The sequence below is a fragment of the Hyperoodon ampullatus genome (assembly GCF_949752795.1).
Source record: "Hyperoodon ampullatus genome assembly, chromosome: 4".
NCBI lineage: Eukaryota > Metazoa > Chordata > Mammalia > Artiodactyla > Ziphiidae > Hyperoodon > Hyperoodon ampullatus.
In genome coordinates this window covers 176,054,772-176,074,641 of record NC_136917.1, presented here as the reverse complement: position 1 = coordinate 176,074,641, position 19,870 = coordinate 176,054,772, and the positions used below count along the sequence as shown (strand labels likewise).

General features: G+C 53.5%; 1 protein-coding gene across 1 annotated transcript in view; it reads left to right on the top strand.

Moving 5' to 3' along the window:
• Nucleotides 1-1,535: 1,535 nt before the first annotated feature.
• AHRR (aryl hydrocarbon receptor repressor) overlaps nt 1,536-19,870 on the top strand; it is a 63,742-nt gene continuing 45,407 nt past the window's right edge. Inside the window, exons 1-2 of the mRNA XM_079702013.1 lie at nt 1,536-1,608; nt 8,769-8,950. Coding sequence (XP_079558139.1) covers nt 1,547-1,608; nt 8,769-8,950 — 244 coding nt within the window. The 5' untranslated portion in view covers nt 1,536-1,546. The remainder of the gene's footprint in view (nt 1,609-8,768; nt 8,951-19,870) is intronic.

Genomic DNA, 19,870 nt, shown 5'->3' with positions numbered 1-19,870 from the left:
TTACCAAATGGTTGGGAATTTTCCATATATCTTTCTAGTTTAATTCCATTCTTGTTAGAGAACATACTTTGTATTTTTATTCTTTTAAGTTTGTTAAGGATTGTTCTAAGTTCAAGAATATGGTCTATCTTGATGAATGTTCCATGTACAAAGAATGTGTATTCTGCTGTTGTTGGCTGGAGTAGTCTATATATTTCAATTAGTCTACATCTGTTGTTGTTTGGATATTCTATATCCTTTGTGATTTTCTGTTTGTTTGCTCTATTGATTACTCAGAGAGGGATGTTGAAGTTACTAATGAATTATCTTTTCAGTTTTATTAGTTTTTGCTTCCTGTATTTTGAAGCTGTGGGTGATGCATTCTCATTTAGGATTGCTATGTCTTCTTGGAAAATTAGCCCCTTTATTCTTTTATAGTATCCCTCTTTGTCCCTGGTAATATTCCTTTGTCTGAAGTCTGCTTTGTCTGATACTCACACAGCTACTCCAGCTGTACTTTTGATTAGTGTATCTTTTTGATCCATTTACTTTACCTACTGATGTCAATAGTCAAAGTGTGTTTCTTATACTTCAAGTGGATCCATGACATGTTTCCAGTATTTTCACTGCACTTTCTGGACAGGGTGGAAATCGAGTGTTTGACTCTGCTTCCTCTTGCAGGTAGTACCCACTTGAGGCCAGGGGAGGGCTCCTAACCTCCTCTCTGGGTCAGCTGGCCCAGAGCCTGGTGTTGAGGGGTCACCGGTCTGCAGGATGTTTGTGAGGGCTCAGACATCCTCACTGCACGGGAAAATTAAGATTCTGATGCACTCCCTGAGGTGATGGGCGAGCTGACCAGCCTCAGGGCACAGACACCGACTGCAGTGTCCCTGTCCACACTGCTGGTGGAGGCCAGCAGGCATGGTCAGCTGGGCTCAGTGCAGCTGTGAGTTAGTGGCCAAAGTGGAAGCCCAGCATTGTGGAGTGGAGAGAGATTTTAGTAGAAAAGAGGAAGCCTGTGTGCCTAGAAATACAGGCCGTAGGGGAGGAGTGGGAGGGGCAGCGTGGCCGCAGACGGCACTGGGATGGCTTGCCTGCCCGGGACCCTGACCCAGCACACGGTCCTCGGTGCCCACGGCCACGCATCCTGCTCTCAGACACCCTGCGGAGTGGCTCCTGTTTTCTGGCGCCTCAGGGTGTTTACCTGCCAGAAGCTTTCCCAGCACAGGGCTGTTCGTCTCAGAAGTGTGGTGACAGGACTGTGTTGTCTGGCTAGGCTGGCGGCCGCAAGGCCGCCCATCGAAGGGGAGAGGTCATGAGCCGGCTTCAGCCTTGGGCTGAGGAGGGGATGGTTCACACACACAGCCCCCCAACCCCCACCGCCCATCCCCCACTCCGCCCCCCACCCCCGCCGGGCCGGTCATGCCCTCGGGCATCTCGCTCAGCCAGCGCTGTTGGGCCTCCGCTGCTGGTCCCGCCGCCTTGGTGATTTGGGGGGGTATGGGGGCACTGGGGTCTCTTCAGTGTGACCAACTTGATCCCCCTTTTTTCCTTAGGGCCCAAGACGATGATTCCGCCGGGGGAGTGCCTGTATGCCGGGAGGAAAAGAAGGAAGCCCATTCAGAAACAGTAAAGTATCCGTCTTCTGGTTTTGCTGACTGTTACTGGTGGAGGGGAGGCATTTGTGTTTTCATTGAAAAAAGTGAATTTTAGAAACAAAGTGAGTGAGGCGAGGTTTCGGTCAAGCCTTCCTGAGGGTGCGGGGACCCGCAGGGCCAGCGGGGGCCGGGCCGGGCAGGGGACACTCTTGGTGCTTGGGAGCAGAGGTGGGACCCTGGGCCGCCTTCCCAGCCCTGATTGGACGCTGAGTTCTGGCCCAGGGCGCCCCTCCCCCGCCCTGGTAAGACCCCGTCCTCATCCTTGGCTGCAGCACCACAGGGCCTCTGGGCTTCACCCCAAGCGAAAGGAGACCGGGGCTCGTCCTCTCGGCCTGGGGCTTCTGGGAGACGGAGTGGGGTGGGGACAGGGAACCCCAGGTACGGCGCCCGCCAGCCCCGGGGCACAGCACCACGCTCACATCCCCCACCTGCCCGTGGCTGGCCAGTGGGGCTCGGGGCCATGAAGCGGGTGGCCTGCAGTCACGGAACTGGTCTGCAGAGAGCGGCTCCCAGAGCCCAGGGCTGCGTCCATCCTGGGACAGGTCCTGTGGTGTGTCCACCGTGGCTGGGGCTGTGTGTGTGTGTGTGTGTGTGTATGTGTGTGTGAGCCTCTGTGTGTGTGTAATACAGATGTGTGAATGTGTGATGTAGCTTCATGTGTGTAACCCAGCCCTGTCTGGGTGTGGGCGTGTGTGTGTGTGTGCACCTGCTGTAGTGTCTATGTGGGGATCTGGGTTTCTGGGACCCAGGCCACCCTCCGGGCCCCCAGGGGCTGCAGGACCCTATGAGAAGTCGACAGGAATGCGGGCACCTCCAGTCCCAAGGATGGGTGTCAAAGGCTGGTGAGGCTGGACTTTGGAAACTGGTTGTCACCTGAGTCACTTGTGTGGCCGCTGTGGGCCTTGAGATGGAGCCAGGGTGCTGAGGGAAGTGTTCAGCCTGGCCTGCAGGTGAGAGGGGGCAGATGGGGGGCGCAGAGCTATGCACCAGGAGGAGGTGGTGCGGGGGCCCTGTGTCCTGAGCTCATTTGTTCTGCTGAGAACATCTGTCACCTTAAATAAGAAAAGAAGTACCTGGAGAGGCAGCTGTGTACACCGGGATCTGGGGGGCTGTGTACACCGGGATCTGAGGGGCTGTGTACACCGGGATCTGGGGGCTGTGTACACCGGGATCTGAGGGGCTGTGTACACCGGGATCTGGGGGGCTGTGTACACCGGGATCTGGGGGGCTGTGTACACCGGGATCTGGGGGCTGTGTACACTGGGATCTGGGGGCTGTGTACACTGGGATCTGGGGGCCTGAGAGCATTAACGCACAAATCAGCAAACACGGTGTGCAGCACAGGAGCTCCCTGCCTCTATGCACAAGGGGCCACGTCCACACACACGGCCGTGCACCTTCGACATTGCTCCTCATGGATTCCTTGTCAGCTGTGCGGGGCATGCCGTGATTTGTTGTCACTAGCCCTCCGCCAGCGTCCGTTCCGACTGGCTTACAGGCGCCGCTGTGCTGAGTGACTTCGGGCCTGGTGTTGGACTCGTGCTCGTCGTTGGAGAGGCCACCGCCGTGGCTGTGTGCTGGCCGTTCCCTCGCGGGCCCGAACAGGCTTGTTAACTGTTTACTGTGAAAGTGGTGGACTCCTCGGCTTTGACACAAACCCTGTGCCCGCAGCCCCTGCCTGGCCCCTTCTGTGTCACCCTCACAGACTTGGGTCAGTGATGCTTACAGAGGTTTGCGCTGCCTGCCATGCTGTGAGCAGTAAGTTTCCTGTCTTTGACCGTGGAGGCTCACGCCTTCTGCCAAGATCCGTGAACAGCAGCAGGTTACTAGCTTGCAAGCAGGTAAATCAAGGCCAGACCCAACAGGCATATGCATTCTTGCAAGTGGGATTGCTCAGGCCAAGAGTGTGGCATTTGTGATTTCATAGGTGTTGCCAAACTGGCCGGAACTGGAGGCATGCCCTGCCGGGCACACAGTGTGCCTCAGACTTTGGTGAATTTGCGTGTTCTCCTCATACATGAGGCTTAGCAGCCACTGTATTTCCTTTTCTGTGAACTGTCTGTGTTGACCACTTTTGATAATTTTTCTATTGTATTGTTTATGTTTTTGCTTCTTGATTTGTAAGAGCTTGTTGTACATTGGGGAGACTAATTCTTAAATGTATTTCACACACCTTTCCCCAGTTTTTATTTTACTTGTGGTGTTCTTTGCAGTGCAGAAAGCATTTAATTTTTATGAAGTTGAATTTATTCATCTTTTACTTTCTGTGGCTAATTAATTTTATGTCACAATTGGAAAGATCTTCCCTGCTTCAAGTTTATGAGAATTTCCCCAGGATTTCTTCTAAATTTTTTGGATTCCTTAATATATGTATTTAAATTTTGAGCACTTGGAATGTTTCCTGGTGTAAAGTGTGGGTCTGAAGCTCTCTCTTTTCCCCTGTGGCCACTGGTTTTTCCTAATACTTCTATTCGATAATCAGTGTTTTCCTCACCGATTTGTAATGGCATTTAGACATGATTTGAGGGGCAGTGAAAGACAGTGGATTAACTTGAACACACTCCCCTGGCTGTGCCTGCGGACCCTCTGGGGCACGTGGCCATGCCGGCTTGTCCGAGTGTATCACAAAGGCCAGAGGAGCTGCTGGCAGTGCGCACATGTGCAGGTGCCCGGGCCCACGGCCCCTCCTGGGGTGTGAGCCCCACGGGCCAGCTGCAGTACTACCCCCTCGCCTCGCCGAGGGCTGTGGACTGTGGTCTGGCCCCATCCTCCGTGGATGGGCCGTGAAAGTCGCGAGCCTGTGATGCATGAACCGGGAGGTGGAACCTGCTAGAACCCCAGGGTAGAACCTGCCCCCTGCCAGGCCCTCAGGGCTGGGGCATGACCGCAGCGGCGGGTCCCTGCACTGCGGATGGGCACCTTGAGCTCGGAGGTGTGTGAGCAGTGGGGCTCCCCCCTCGTCTGCATTTTTGGTCTCGATTGGGCTGTGACCGAAGCATGCAGAGCTGCGCGTACTTACGGTGCACAGTCTGATTGGTTCTGAGATGTGTAATCACCCGAGAAGCATTGCCGAAGCCAAGGTCACAGACACTCCTGTCACATCCGAAGGTTCCTTGTGCCCTTGTCACTCCTCCAGTAGCCTCGTCCCAGGCAACCTTGCCTGCGCTCCTGTCCAGTAGGCTGGTTTGCATTTCCTGGAATTTTCTATAAATGGGCCCCTACACCGTGTGGGGCTTCTCTCCCTTGTCAAGATGATGTCGGTCCTCCGTGGTGTGTGTGCCGCGTATGTCCTTCTCACGCTGAGTGGTGCCCGTTGTGTGGATGAGCCACGTGTGTTTATTCATCTCAGGTGGGCATTTGGGGGGTTCCCAGGTTGGGGTATCACGAATAAGGCTGCTGTGAATGTTTACATACGGGTCTTTGGATGTAATGTTTTCATTTCTCTTGGGTAAACACCTAGGAGTGGGATTGTGGGTCACACATACAGCAGAGGAGGGTTTGACTTTTTAAGAAGCCACCAGACCATTTTCCAAAGCAGCTGCACCGTTTACATTCCTGGCAGCTGAGCGTGTGATTCCTCTACTTTCTCAGCGTTGCCTGGGGTGTCAGTCTTGGTTTCAGCCACTCTGATGGGTTGTGGTGGTAGCTCACCATGGTTTTAATTTGTGTTTCTCTAGTGACTAATGGTGTTGATATCCTTTCAGGTGCTTATTTGCCGTCCATACAGCTTCTTTGGTGAAGAGTTTTCTAAATAATTTGCCTATCTTCTTATTGGGCTGTTTGTCTTCTTGTTGAATTGTAAAACTTCTTTACATATTCTGGATGCAGGCTCTTGTTGTGAATATTTTTAACCAATCTATGCCTCCCCTTTTCATTTTCTTAATGGTGATTTTCAAAGACAATTTAAAAATTTTGAAAAAGATCAATATATCATTTTTTTCCTTCACAAGTTTTTTTTTTTTAGTGTGTGTCCTAAGAGTCCCAGGACTACTCTGAGGTCTCAAAGATTTTCTCGCGTATTTTCTTGTAAACTTTCATGGTACATTTTAGACTTAGGTCTATGATCTATTTTGAGCTAATTTCAAGTATTGTGTGAGGTAAGGGCTGATGTTTACTTGTTTTCATGGATGTCCAGTTGATTAGCACCATTGATTGAAAAGACTTTCTTTCCCTATTGAATTGCCTCAGTATCTGGCTCAAATGAATTGACCAAAAATATGTGAGTCTGTTTCTCGGCTCTCTATTCTGTTCCCTTGATCTATGTTTCCATCGTTTCTCTAATACCAAAGCATTCGGAACATTGCAGCTTCAGAGAGGCCTATAGTCAGTCAGGCAAGGCCTCCAGCTTTGCCCTCGGATTGGCTATTCTCTGTCCTCTGCATGTCCACGTAAAGTCTAGACTCCTTGTCATTTCTGTAAAAAGTCCTGTTGGAATTTCAGTTGAGGCTCCATTGAGTCCATGGATCAGCTTGGGGGAGCAACACAATCCTAACAATATTGAGTCTTACAGTCTGTGTATGTGGCATGTCTTTCTGTTTGTTTATGTCTCTTTAAGTTTTTCTCAGCACTATTTTATAGTCTCCGTTTAGGCGTCTGGAATGTCTTCTGTTGGACTTGTCCCAGGTGTTTTATGTTTTTGGCTTCCTTTGTGAATCTCCCGTCAGCGAGTGGCCAGGCGCCTCCCGTGCTGGTGGTCCTTGTCCCCTCACCTCCTGCCGAGTCTCCACCCTGGGGAGTCGGAGCTTCCTCCCTGTGGCCCTGGGCTTGAGCCAGAGGCCAGCTCAGGGGAGCATCTCCCTCCACGTGGCTCCTCTCACCCACCTGGCGGGGGCGGGGAGGTTCCTGCTCTGGCGCCCAGAACCGGAGGGGGGCTGCGTGGAGGGGCACCCAGGGGGTCTGAGAAAGCTGGAAGGACTAGAGCTTTTCCAGCACCTGTTTCTTCAGTTGCGAGTGTCCCCCCCAGGTGCCCCTCAGGGGTGCGGGCTGGGGACAGTCACGGCTCGTCCTATCCCAGGCACACGTGGGCTGGGAGGGGCGACTGCTCCCCACAGGTCTACCCAGAGGTGAGATTTGAGCCGGGCCGCCCTCTCCCCTTCTCTGGCCCCCACACCTGCCCTCAGTGCTACCTTGTTTTCTGGGGCGGCTTCGAGTGTCTTTCACTCCTGGGCGGGCCTCTCCTCTAGCTGTCAAGTGCCAGTCCACACGGGGTCTGCTCAGTCTCTCCAGGCCTCCTGACCCTTTAAATTTTGGCTAGCAGCATGAGTAATGTTGGTGTAGGAGCCTCAATGAGGGGAAAAAAATTAAAAAGAAACAGTAGAAAGCAGCAAGATAACCAGAGAATGGGAGAAAATAATTGCAAATTGTATGTCTGTTAAGGATCTAGTATCCTGAATATATAAAGATTTCCTACAACTCAAGAACAGAAAAACAAACACCCCAATTCAAAAATGGGCAAAGGACTTGAGTAGACATTTCTCCAAAGAAGATAAAGAGATGGCCGACAAACACGTGAAAAGATGCTCGACTTTACTGGTCATTAAGGAAATGCCAATCAAACCACAATGAGATACTGCTTTACACCTATGAGAATGGGTCTTATTTTAAAAAAGGAAAATAGCAAGTGCTGGCGAGGCTGCGGAGTGTGGCTGGGGGCGTGACGTGGCGCAGCCGCTGTGGAGGACAGTCTGGCAGCCCCTCTTGAAGTTAAACCTAGAACCACCAGGTTAAGCCGTTGTCCCGCTCTTAGGCTTATACCCAAGAGAACCGGAAGCACGTGTTCAAGCAGAAGTGTGGACTTGAAGTTCACGGCTGCAGGGTTTACAATACCCATAAAGTGGGAGCAAGGCAAGCGCCCGTGGACTGGTGAACAGATGAGCAGGTGCATCCATCCAGGCCGTGGAACACAGCCGGGAAAAGGAGTGAAGCTCCACCCGGGCTGTGCCGTGGATGAACCCTGACGCCTGATGGCCCGTGAAGGAGGCCAGGCACGCAAAGTCTGATTCCATTGACGCAAAGTGTCTAGAACGGGCAAACCTGGGGAGACAGAAAGCGATTGTGGCCGCCAGGGGCTGAGAGGAGGGGAAGATGAGAGAAACTGCTTAGTGGGGCGGGCGGGGGCTGACTTGGGGGTGAAGAAAATATTTTGGAGCTTGATAGAGGTTGACAGCGCTGTGAATGTGGTAAATGCCAAAACTTTACAACAGCTTTATGTTATGTGAATTACATCTCCATTAAAAGAAAGAAGCCGCTTCTGGGATTGGAGCTGCAGCTCTTGTGTGGTTTTGTGTGGCCTCGGCGCCGACAGCATGGGTGGGGGGTGAGCCCCGGGGCTTCTGACAGAAAGGATGGCATAAGGCAGCTTTCCACGTTCGTAGGAGTGAACACACGGTAGAGAAATAGGAACTTCCGGACAAAAGAGTACCGAGCCCCTAAGAGCAGCAGGAAGCCTCCGGCCTGGCAGCCCGACCCAGGGACGGGCAGGCCTGGGGCAGCGGCCCCTCCCCAGCCGTCCTGGCTTTGCTTTCTAGGAAGGTGGGGGCGGGGCGGGGGAGGGCACCGTCGTCCCGGGGTTGAGAGGGCCCAGGAAGGGGTCGTGGTGGGTGGGGAAGCCGGGGCAGGGACCGCTCCCTCTGTGGGGAGAGCAGGCCTGTGGCGGGGCCCTGGCCACCGCACTTTGGGGCCTCGGAGGGGCGGGTAGGACAGCGCCGTGGTACCTGGGCTGCCTCCATCATCTTCGCCTCAGAACCTTTCAGCCCTGCTGTGTAGTGGGAAACTGGGGCCCAGAGGGGCCGCTTACACCTGCACTGAGGGCCCTAGAGGAACGCCGAGAGAGGTGAGCGGTGCGGCCAGAGCCAGTGTCCTCCCGCCGCGTCGGGGGGGTTAGCACAGAGAGGCCAGGCAGCTTGCTGGGGTCACACGGCGCTCCTGCTGCCCGGTCCCTGTCTCTCTGTGCTTCCTCCCACTACTGCGGTCCGGTGGCTGGCACGGTTGGCGTGGCCGATGGTTTAGTTCGGGGATGGGCACGTTGTCGTCTGGCGGCTGCATTTTGAAGCTGATTGCTCCTCCTGAGGTCACCACCTGGGACGGCTTTCAGCCTGGGAGCCCCAGTCTGACGGTCATCTTTCCCCACAGGAGGCCCGCCATGGGCGCCGAGAAGTCGAACCCTTCCAAGAGACACCGGGATCGCCTCAACGCCGAGCTGGACCGCCTCGCCGGCCTGCTGCCACTGCCCCCCGACATCATCTCTAAGCTGGACAAGCTTTCGGTCCTGCGCCTCAGCGTCAGTTACCTCCGGGTGAAGAGCTTCTTCCAAGGTAGGACTCTCACCTGTGCCCACCTGGACCTCACCTGGGTCCCACCCGGCTCTGCTGGGATCAGCCGGTTGGCGCCTCTCGTCCTGGGGAACCATTTAGAGGCGGAGCGCTGAATGCAGACCAACATGAGTGGCTCTGGGGGAAGGGGCTGGGGCCAGACCTCGCCCTGCTTGGCCTCCCCTGCCCCAGGGCCCTGGGGATGCTGGGAGCTCCGGCCAGGCACCGGCCCCTCTCTGCACGGGGGTGCCTGGTGTGTCGGATCCTTGCAGTAGCTCTGGGTACTTGCCCACATCCGGTGCCCCAGGCCAAGCCTTACTCTGCATGTGGCCTGGCTGAGCCCCTGAGGAAGAAACGTGGCTGTCACTACTCTGCTTCAGACCTGGGACTGCTGCCGTCACCCCTCAGTTACGTCTGAGCTTCTTACAAAATCACGAATTTGTTGTATGTCTTTGGGAGCAGGTAGCATAAGTGTTGGGGGGGCAGGCATGGACCGTGGCCGGTGGTAGGGACTACGGCAGACTACTGAGCTCTGGCTCCGTCTCAAGGCGTTGGAACAGCCTCCCGCGGCCAAAACCCACCTTGGGGTGTGGTGAGCATGGCCAGCTGGTGAGGCTGCAGCCCTGCAACCACGGGGACCCAGGCCCGTGCCGCTGCCCGGCCCTGCTGCTGGGCCCGGGAAGCCACGTGACTCCGACGTGTCTGAGGCGGGACAGCCTCTGTGCCTTGCTGGCTTTCTCGGCCCCGGGAGAGGGAGGGCAGTTTTCCTAAGGACTCAGCCTGCCTTCCACCCTGACCCTCCAGGGACCGCCAGCAGCTTCACCCGCTGTGCCCTCCGGCTGGGCCAGCGCCGACCGGCCCCTCCAAAGGGCCCACCTTGGCCTTCACTTCCTCTCATGGAGCAGGAAGCCCAGCCCCTCCTGCCGCTGCTGGCCTCTGAGAGCACCCTTTGTGTGCACCCTCTGCACAGGGGTCTGGGCTCCCTGCGGCCTCTGTCTGACTCCGCAGGACCCCGGGCCCTTCACCTGTGTCCTGCTCCGTGCTGGGGCCTGGGCCCTTGTTGGTAGTGCAGACCTGAGTGTGTCAAGCTGTCCCTCGTGGAAAGCCGTTCTGCCTCCTGGGGAAGGCCCAGTTCACAGGGCTCTGTGTCTGCACAGCCGGGCTTGGTCCTGGGGGCGGGCGGTGTCCCTGCTCCCTGTGACACCTGCCTGTGTCCATCCCCCCACAGGTTCGTGGGCTGAGCTTTGACAGCCTGGCCTGGGGTTCACCCAGTGCTCAGCCCAGGTCTGTCCCCCTAGTAAATCGTGCTCTTTTACTGGGTGTCCATCACCCAGACCCACTATGGCTGGAGGCCCAAGCTCATGAAACATTTCTGGAAAAGTAGGTTTGGAAGACGGCAGAGAATGGTGGGTGCCACGGGGGGAGGAATGCGGGGGGTCACCAGGAGGGTTGTGCAGGATGGTGGGCTTCCAGGAGGAGGCAAGGGGGCAGGTGTGGTCTGCAGGCCACACAGAGGCAGCCCTCTCAAGGAGCCGTCTAAAGGACCCTTGCTGCTGCATTCCTGCATCTGGGGTGGGGCCTCCTCGGCACCCCAGGCTCCCCAGCTGTGGTCTGGGCCCCCTTCCCGGGGCAGAGGGGTTTTCTCTTCCTCCCCCAGTGGCACCGGGACCTCATCCGGCCCCCGGTGCTGGGGCTTGGCGCCCTCCCCCTGCCAGCCCCCTTTTCCCTGTGGGCAGCTGCGATGCCCCTGCAGACCCCGTCTCCCGACCTCTGCAGCCTCCAGGGGTTCTGCATATCCCACTGGCCCACATTCAGGACTGGGCCTGAATTTTGTCTGAGTCCTTCTCGTTCCCACGGTGTCCTGTTCCTCCCCGAAAGCGCCTGTATTTCCCTGGATTTCGGGTTACCGTTGCCCTGGGACTTGGCTCTCCGATGGGCTCAGGAAAACGGGGAAGTTCACGGATTGTGCGGTGCTTTGTGCGAGGTGGGCAGCCGCTCTTCCCAGCTCGTCTGTTCCGAGTGGAAGTTGAAAGCGACAGCCCCTAGAGTGGCTTTGAATTATACTACTTTAAAGTTAAAAGTCAATACCACCGGCCAGTGGCACCTCCCGAGTGGGGTCCAGGGCACGTAATTCCAGGTCAGCAGTGGGCTCACTGCCGGACGCCGTGTCCTCGGGGGCTTCAAGGAGACCAGGGGCTGTGACCAGCTTTCTGACTTGGGGTCAGGCCTTCAGGCCTCTCAGGCCCTCCTTGTGTCCCTCTGGGGGAGGGTCTCTGTCCTACAGGGGACCTGCTGTGGGGACAATGGGGAGGGCCCTGCGCCTTGCCGAAGGAAGCCCTGCAGTGGGGACATCCGCAGACCCTGCCCGAGCCCCCACTGGAGCTGACACACAGAATCGTTAGCAGCATTTATCTCTGAGACGCGGTTACAGGAGTTTTGTTTTACTTTCCAGGTTTCCAAAGTCTTACTGAAATGCATCCATTTTTTAGGTAGGAAAAACTCAAATGTGTAAAACAGCAAAGACAATCATTTCAGCACTGCTGTGGTCTTGGTGTGGAGTCCAGGGTCCTCATCCTGGAACCCAGGCCCTGCCGGTGCTGCCAGGTTGCTGGTGCAAGTTGCTCAGGTGACTGCTGAAGCATCGCTGGCTTCCAAATAAGTGCAGGACATGCAAACACACACAGTCTAAAACGTGTGGTCGGCATGGAGCAGCCTGTGGGGCCCAGGGAGCCGGCTTTGGAAAACGTTGAAGGAGCAGCGGGAATTCCATCTCTTCAGGAGCCAACACCTCTGAAATCGGAAAAGTAGAGATTGCAGCACCCAGGTTGGGGTACTGAGGGCTGTGCTCATGAAGCGGGGAGGGGGATGACAGGAGGTCTCTGGGACCCCGGGAGGTGCTGGGGACTCACAGCCCAGCCTGTGGAAACTGTCAGACCCTGGCTCCTGATGCCAGGCCTCCCCATGCTGGGGTCTCCATCTCCTATACTGAGGGCCCCATTCCTATTCTGGGGTCCCCATCACTGTGCCTCGGTCTCCATCTCCTTACTGGGGTCTCCATCTCCATACTGGGGTCTCCATTCCCATACTGGGGTCTCCATCCCCATGCTGGGATCTCCATCTATACTGGGGTCTCCATCCCCATGCTGGGACCTCCATCTCCATACTGGGGTCTCCATCCCCATGCTGGGATCTCCATCTCCATACTGGGGTCTCCGTCTCCCATGCTGGGATCTCCATCTCCATACTGGGGTCTCCATCTCCTATACTGGGTCTCTATCTCCCATACTGGGGTCTCCGTCTCCCATGCTGGGGTCTCCATCTCCCATACTGGGGTCTCCGTCTCCCATATTGGGGTCTCCATCTCCCATGCTGGGGTCTCCATCTCCATACGGGGTCTCCATTTCCATGCTGGGGTCTCCATCCCTGTGCCTGGGGTTCCCCATGCCCTGGGCTTTCACAGTGACCTGTTGGACAGCTTAGGCCAGCTCTGGAGCTGCCCAGGTGGGGTTTCTGTTCACCTTCCTCCCCCAGAAGCATCCAGCTGCATGTGGGACGTTAGTAGGGACTGGTCTCTTCCTCTCTGGTCACTTCCTCAGGTCCAGCTGTGCCCAGCCATGCCAGGGTTGGTGGTCTTGGAAAGGCTTCAGTTTTGCTGTTTCCAGGAGTTCAGGCATCTGTCCAGGTGTCCACCTGAACCCATGGTTCTTCTTGACCAGGAGCAGAGTGCTTTTCCCAGATTACGGCCGATCCCACCCCCTCCCCTGAGGCAGGGGGATGCCTGTCAGGTCTGCTGAGCCCTCGAGCTGCAGGTGGGCAGCCCTGCCGGTCACAGTGGGGTGAGCTCCTGAACTTGGTTTCTCCATCACACCTTTCTCCCAAGGATTCCAAAGTTTGTAATCCCCCTCAAGCTGTACATTTTAGGGGAAATTCTAAATATTTTCCTGAATTCATTTCCTCTGCATAGTTAGAAAAAAGTCAAGCTATAAAAATTGGATCTTAATCTGTGCTTCCTGACTCAGAAACGGATAAACTAATTTCATTAAAGCTTCCATAAAAAGTCACCTTCAGGAAGGACATGAACTGGAAAGTTCCAACCTCCAAGGGCAATAATGGCCTGAAAATTTGCTTGTAATGTTTGTGTTGGTGTTGACTTTCATGAATTTTTAAAAGGCAGTGGGCTTATTTAATTAATTTATTTGGTTTTTGCATGGACTGAGGGCTGGCGCTTCTAAGTTACAAACCGTCTGCTTGTGCCAAAGAGAGGGATTTTCCATTCTTGCAAATTTCACTGTTCGAAAGAGGGGAAATTGGGGGTCGATAAAAGAAAAGGGAGGGAGGGTGGGTGAGTGCAGAACATGAAGGACACTGAGGGGGACCAGACATGGGTTCCTTCCAGGACATGTGGCCCAGGATGTGAGGTCCCAACAGCGGTCTGCACCGCGGCGTCGGCCCAGCTGGGAGACTCGCTGGGTCTGGGGTTCAAGCGCCCAGAGTGGGGACCAGCTTGGAGATGACCAAGGGCCTGCGGTTCACCCATGCCTGACGCGTGGCCTGCAGGCAGGATTGTCGGGGGCATCAACAGAGGGAGGGGACAGTCTCAGCAGGCAAGAAGGGAAGGGAGAGCACGATTCCAGCTTCCCGTGAAAATCTGGAGATTTCCACGCTGAAAGGCTGCTGCCCCCCTTCACTGTGCACCCTGGCCTGGATCTGGGCCTCTGTCCACTTGCACCCTCTGTGATGGGGTCGATCCTGGCCCCTGGCTCACCTGGGCTGGGCGGGTCTGCTTTACCCCCACCCAGTGGGGAGGTCCAGAAGCCCTCACGTCATGAGATGTGTCCGGGACCCCACACAGGATACAGTGCTCCTTAGCAGGTCAGAGGTGAAATGCTCCTTGAGACTTAGCAATCCTGTAACCCCGGAGTGAAGTGTATGCAATTATTAAGCTAAATTGTACCGGTTTTCAGCTTTCACTGAAGAGTTATCCTCCCCTGGTGAGCCCTGTCATGGACAGAATGTCTGCGTCCCCCACAAAGGCGTATGTTGAGCCCTACCCCCAGTGTGGCCGTGTTGGAGATGGGGCCTCAGAGGAGGTAATTAGGGTAGGAAGTGGTCACGAGGTGGGGCCCTGATCCCGGAGGGTTAGCGTCCGCATAAGAGGAGGCACCAGAGGGCCCTCTCCTCTCCTGTCCCCTGCGGCCAAGGCCTCAGGGGACAGAGTGAGGAGGTGGCCAACTGTAAGCAGAAGAGCCCTCGCTGGAAGCTGAGCTTGGGCTCCTGGCCTCAGAGCTGTGAGGAAGTAAGGCTCTGCTGAGTGTGGGGTTTTGTCAAAGCGGCCGAGGCCCCTGTGATGATGTGATGGGGAGGGAGGTTTGGGACCGGATTTTTCTCTCTTCACGTGGAGTGTTTGGTGGATTCCTTCCCACCGGGGATTGGATTTGGGTCGTTGCTGCGTTTACTTTCCAGCCCTTCGGCTGCCAGAGCCCCCTTCCCTCTATCACTGGCACTTTCTGGAAGACAGCCTCCCCGGGGCATTTCCAGCAAAGATACACTTGTCTTGGGTTGTGTCCGGGCCTTCAGGGGAGGGAGCCAGCCCTGCTGTGTGCACACCTGCCTCTTACCCCAGACCCCAGGCAGGCCCCTGCACAGCCATCCTGCAGAAAGATCACCCTGGATCGTTTTGTGCTGCTTTTATTTCCCCCATCATCTCTTAATTACCTCTGAAAGGTGAGTCTGGCCCGGGGGAGGGGCAGGCTCTTGGTTCATTCACTCATTCGTTCACTTTCTCTTGGTACCTGCGTCCTCCTCAGGACATGTGCCCCCCCCCCGCCCCAGGACACAGAAAACAACTTTGATTTTTCTCTCGCTGCCCCTGGATGGACTGGGGGTGGCCCCAGCCTTTCTGGGTCCCTTCTGGGTCATTTAGTGCCTTTCAGTCAAAACAGTTAAATCTCTGAAAGTATTTCAAGTGTGAGCCTTCTCCCCGCCTGCACAGAGGCTGCAGCAGGCAGGGGTGGGGGGCGCCTGGCGGTGAGCTCGGCTGCGCCTCCCTGAGGTCCTGCCTCACTGGGAGCCATGGTTCCCAGCCCTTCCAGGTTGGAGTAGCAGCAGGTAGAAGAGGTGAAGATTGGGAGAGCTCCTGCCTGACTGGCACTGCCCTGAGCTGGCACACAAGGCTGGGTGGTCCTGGTGTTTTCCTGGCTTCTGAGGACCATGTACCTGAGGGTCTGTTTGCCTCGGTGGCCAACATGGGCGACCCATCCTCTCCAGCTGGTTCTTTGTGTTTCCTTCCTTAGCCTGGGTGTCAGATGGTCTGAAGTCTCTTCTCATGTCTCCAGGCACCCTCCTGGGAGGAGCTGAGACACCCTAGGCCAGTGCTTGGATGTTGTGGCCCCACCTGCTCCCCAGGAAACATACATCTTTGACCTGCTGGTGGGCACGTGGTACTTCTCACTTTCAGTCCAACCTCCTTTGGATTTCTTGAGTGTAGACAGACCCCAGCCCCGCTAGCCCCTGGAGGCACGTGGCAGGCCCTCACAGGGCCATCATGAAGCCCCTCTCACTGGGCATCAGGTGAGGACAGAGCCCCTACCCATCTCCTGGTGCAGGTGGGGGTGTGGGATGAACAGCACAGCCCTCCAAGGAGGCCCTTCTCCCAGCTTCAAACATCTCTCACCTCTGACATCTTTGCAGCCTTGCCGAGGCCACCTGGGATCTCACTTTGGGACCCAGGTATAGTTGGCACATGTGTAGTTGTGGGGCCTTGGCCCAAATTCAGACTGAAAAGTTTCACTTTAAAAACCAGTTTTAATGCAAGTAAACAGAACAGCTGCCATGGTCCCCGCCTCCTAGAATTTAGAGTCGAGTGGAGAAGATCTGCCACCAGACATACAGCCTCTTCCATTTTCAGCAGATACAGCGGCAAGTAACCAATCAGCTGTCCTGTAGATAACATCCAAAATTTAAGATAAAATATCTGAAACCTTTAAAAATATATTGATCAGCCGGCAGGAAATTAAGGAATACTCAGAGATCAAAAACTAAGTGCAGCTGAGAACCCAAAGAGAACATATTAAAAAAAAAATTTAAAGGATGCACTTCATGCAGAAGGAAAGGAAGGTTTGGGCTTCGAGAAGGAATGGATAAGAAGGTGGTGACTATATGTATCAATCAAAGCAAACACTGATGTAATAAAATAGTAGTAATGGTGTATTGTAAGAACAAAAATAGAAATAAATCCCTAGCCGTGATAGCATATAAATTTGGAGCGGGAGATTTGAGTTAAAGATTTCAACAGTTCTAGTATTAATTAACTTTGGAGGTTGATTAACTAATTCATAATAAAATTTCCAGGATAACCATCAAGATGACAGAAAGGTATAATTTTCAAACTAATGGAGAGAGAAAAGTGGAAGGAGAAAATATAAACAGTCAAAAGAAAAAAGACAAGAAGGGAGAAAAAAGAAATGTGAAAGAATGGAACAAATAGAAAGCGTAAAATTCCAAATGTGTCACTAGTTACAATAAATGTAAATGGACTAAACATGCCAACTAACAGATAAGGATTATTAAAGTGATTTACTATATCTGTTTACAAAAGGCACAGAAAGGGTGAAAGTAAAAGGATGGAAAAAGATATATTGGAAACTGAAGTGAACTGAAATAAATCTGATGAAGTTATATTAATATCAAAAAATTGATTTGGGGATGAAAAACACTACTGGAGATCATGAGAGAGTATCATTTAATAATCATTTAGTAATGATTAAACATTTTATTTCATCAAGCAAATAAAATTATTTTAAATTTGTGTGCCTTTAATAACATAATCTCAAAAATATAAAACAGATATTGATAGAACTACAAGGAAAAATATATGAATTCATCATCAGAGAGAAAGATTTTAGATAGTTCTCTCAGTACTTAACAGAGCAAATAAACAAAAATCAGTAATGATTATAGAAGATTTGAACAATGCAAAAAAGGGTTAATCTCATGGACATTACATAACACTATACTCTGAAACTCAGAACTCACATCTTTTCAAACCTACATGGAACTTGTAAATATATTGAAAACATATTGGTCAATAAAGCAAGTCACAATAAATTTCATAAGACAAAACCATGAAGAATGCATGGTGAGCCCTTAAGGCAGTTAAGCTGGAAATCCATAAAAAAGATGACTTGAAAACCCTGATATATTTGGAAATAAACATATTTATAAATAAAATAGATCAAAGAAGAAAGCATGATGGAACTGAGAAAATATTTATAAATCAAAATGCGTGGGATGCAGCTAATGTAATTCTTAGAAATAAATAAATTTGAGTGTTTATATGTAAAAGAAGGAGGGCTGCAGTTAATGAGCTAAGCATTCAGTTTTGTAGTTTTGATAAAGAAGAGTAAAACAAAAGGAGAGTCAAAGAAAGGAAATAATAAAGGGGAAGATATCAGTGAAATAGAAAGGAAACATACAATAGAGTTCCTTTAAAATGAAAACACAAAGATCTGGTGAGACTGATCAGGAAAAATAGCAAACAGTATTAGGAATGTAAAAGGAACACAATTATAGATGCTGCACATATTTAAAAGATGGGTTAAGGTTATCATGAACAAATTTATGCCAATAAATTTGAAAACATAATAAATGCCTAGAAATATAGCTTATTAAAATTGACTCAAGAAGAAATAGAAAACCCGAATAGTCACATGACCATTTGAATCAGTGGTTAAAATCTTCCCACAGAGAAAATCTAGGCCCAGATAGAATTAAAGCAATTTCTATCAAATATTAAAGGAAAAATAAGTCCACTCTGTACTGAATCCTGTGGTGTAGAATTGGAACTGGAGGTATCGTGTGAACTCACATTATGCACACACGCATATAAGTGTGTGTGTGTGTGTGTGTGTGTGTGTGTGTGTGTGTGTGTGTGTGTGTGTGTGCGCTAGCTCTGTCTGCTGAAAGGGCCACACCAGTAGCAGGGAGCACAGCTTACATTCAGATCTCGGTTTCCAGACATGGTTCACCATTAAAAGGAGGCTTTCTGGCCTCCGTCTAGAGTTGGAGCAGAGAAAGGACAAGATGAGCTTAGAATGTCCGTGCTGGACAGCAGGCTGTGCTCAGAGCGTGAGGAGACCTGCCCTGGGACACAAGCCACCCTGAAGGGGCTCCCTGGCCAGGTCTGGGACAGTTTCAGCGTTAAGATGAATAAGGATGGTGATGGATTATAATCCAGCGAATAAAATGGGATTCCATAAATCCACACTGATATAAATAAGTGAATGAATAAATAAATACCAAGAGAAAGTTCTTCCTAACAATACATCCATTCTAGATGGATGACTGTAGAGAAGAGGTGAATTATAAAATCCCCAGTTGGTAACCAATGCGGGAATAATTCAGGCCAGAAACGTCAGTGGACGCTAAGATGAGTGGGTGAGCACGTGGGGAGCAGCCTGTGCAGACAAGTGTCTCGAGGGCGGGGAGGGGCTCCCGGGGGCTGCTGACCCAGCTCCCCTGCGGCCCCCTCACAGCCCGGCCCGCTGGTCTCTCTCCTCTAGGCCTTGCTCAGAGTCACCCCCTCTGGAGGCGTCCTCCAGCCACACTGGGACCCTCAGTGCTCGCCTGTGTCCCCAGGCGGGGGCTGGAGAAATGAATGACTGTGGGCAGGCGAGTGACCCGCCACAGGGAAGTCCACAAGCGGATGCGGTATAATCCCGGGCTGGACTCTTCTGTTTTCTAAATACGGCTCTGCGTGAAATGAGCACGTTTATTCACACTCCTGATGTTTCTTCTCGCCCGGATGAACTTGGGGCTTTGACGGGCAGTTTGAATCCCTCCTCTCCCGCAGCCTAACCGTGGGGTTAGGAAGGACAGGCACCCCTGCCCGTAGCGCCTGCTGGTGCCCCCTCCCCAGCTCGCCTCCCTCCATGGTTAGATAAGAGCTCCTCTGGCGCCTGCTGTTTTATTCCCACGTGCTTCCTGTCACCTTCCCCGTGCTGGGTGGGCGGACAGCTGGACGTGAGGGCACAGAACTCGGCAAGCAAGTCCATTCTTGGAAGCCCAGGTGCAGAAGACAGCCTGTCCAGAAGGAGACTGAGAGTCAGCAGTGTCCTCTGCTGCAGCGCTTTCTTCCAGCCTGTGTGATGCATGTGCATCTTCCAAAGGCAAAACAAGGAGTTTATCGTTTAGTTCTTGAAAAGCGAAGGGAGGAGAGTTTGAATGTCTGAAAACTGAAGTGGTCCATTAGTTTGAGGCCAGGATTGCAGCGGGGTCTGAAGGCACAGTGGGGTGGGGAGCTCCACGCCCTTCATCTGGCCCCGTCCCGGACATCAGGCCTGGTCACTGGTCTCCCCCCGCAGGTGCACTGCACTGCACGGGAGCCCCATGCGCGCCCGCTCATCACAGAGAAGAGCGGGTGTCGGGAGAGGTGAGCTGGGGCTCTTCGGGGTTCCTTCAACCCCTGGACTCACGTGGCCTCTGGGCCCCAAGAGTTGTCGCCAGGGTCACCCAGAGGGGGGCCTGGCGGTGGGGGCAGTGGTGAGTGGAGCCGGTTAGCAGCCCGGCCTGTGAAGGCGGCTGGTCCCCCACGTCCTGGACCTCTGTCTCACAGGAGGGCACGCCGGCCCTGCAGGAGGTGACAGGGGAGTCCGCCAGAAGGTCCTGCTCACCCAGCCCCTGCGCCTGGCCTCAGCCGCACGAAGGGGATGGTCACCAGGGAATTGCCTCGCCGGTTACCCGGCTCGGCTGCTGTGACAAATACACAGAACTTTACCTCTCACAGTCCTGGAGGCTGGAGGTCCGAGGTCAGGTGCCCCAGGGTCGGGCTCTGGTGAGGACCGCTTCTGGGTTGTCCCCACATGGCGGAAGGGGTGAGGGAGCTCCCTGGGGTCTCTTATGAGGACACTAATCCCATTCGTGGGG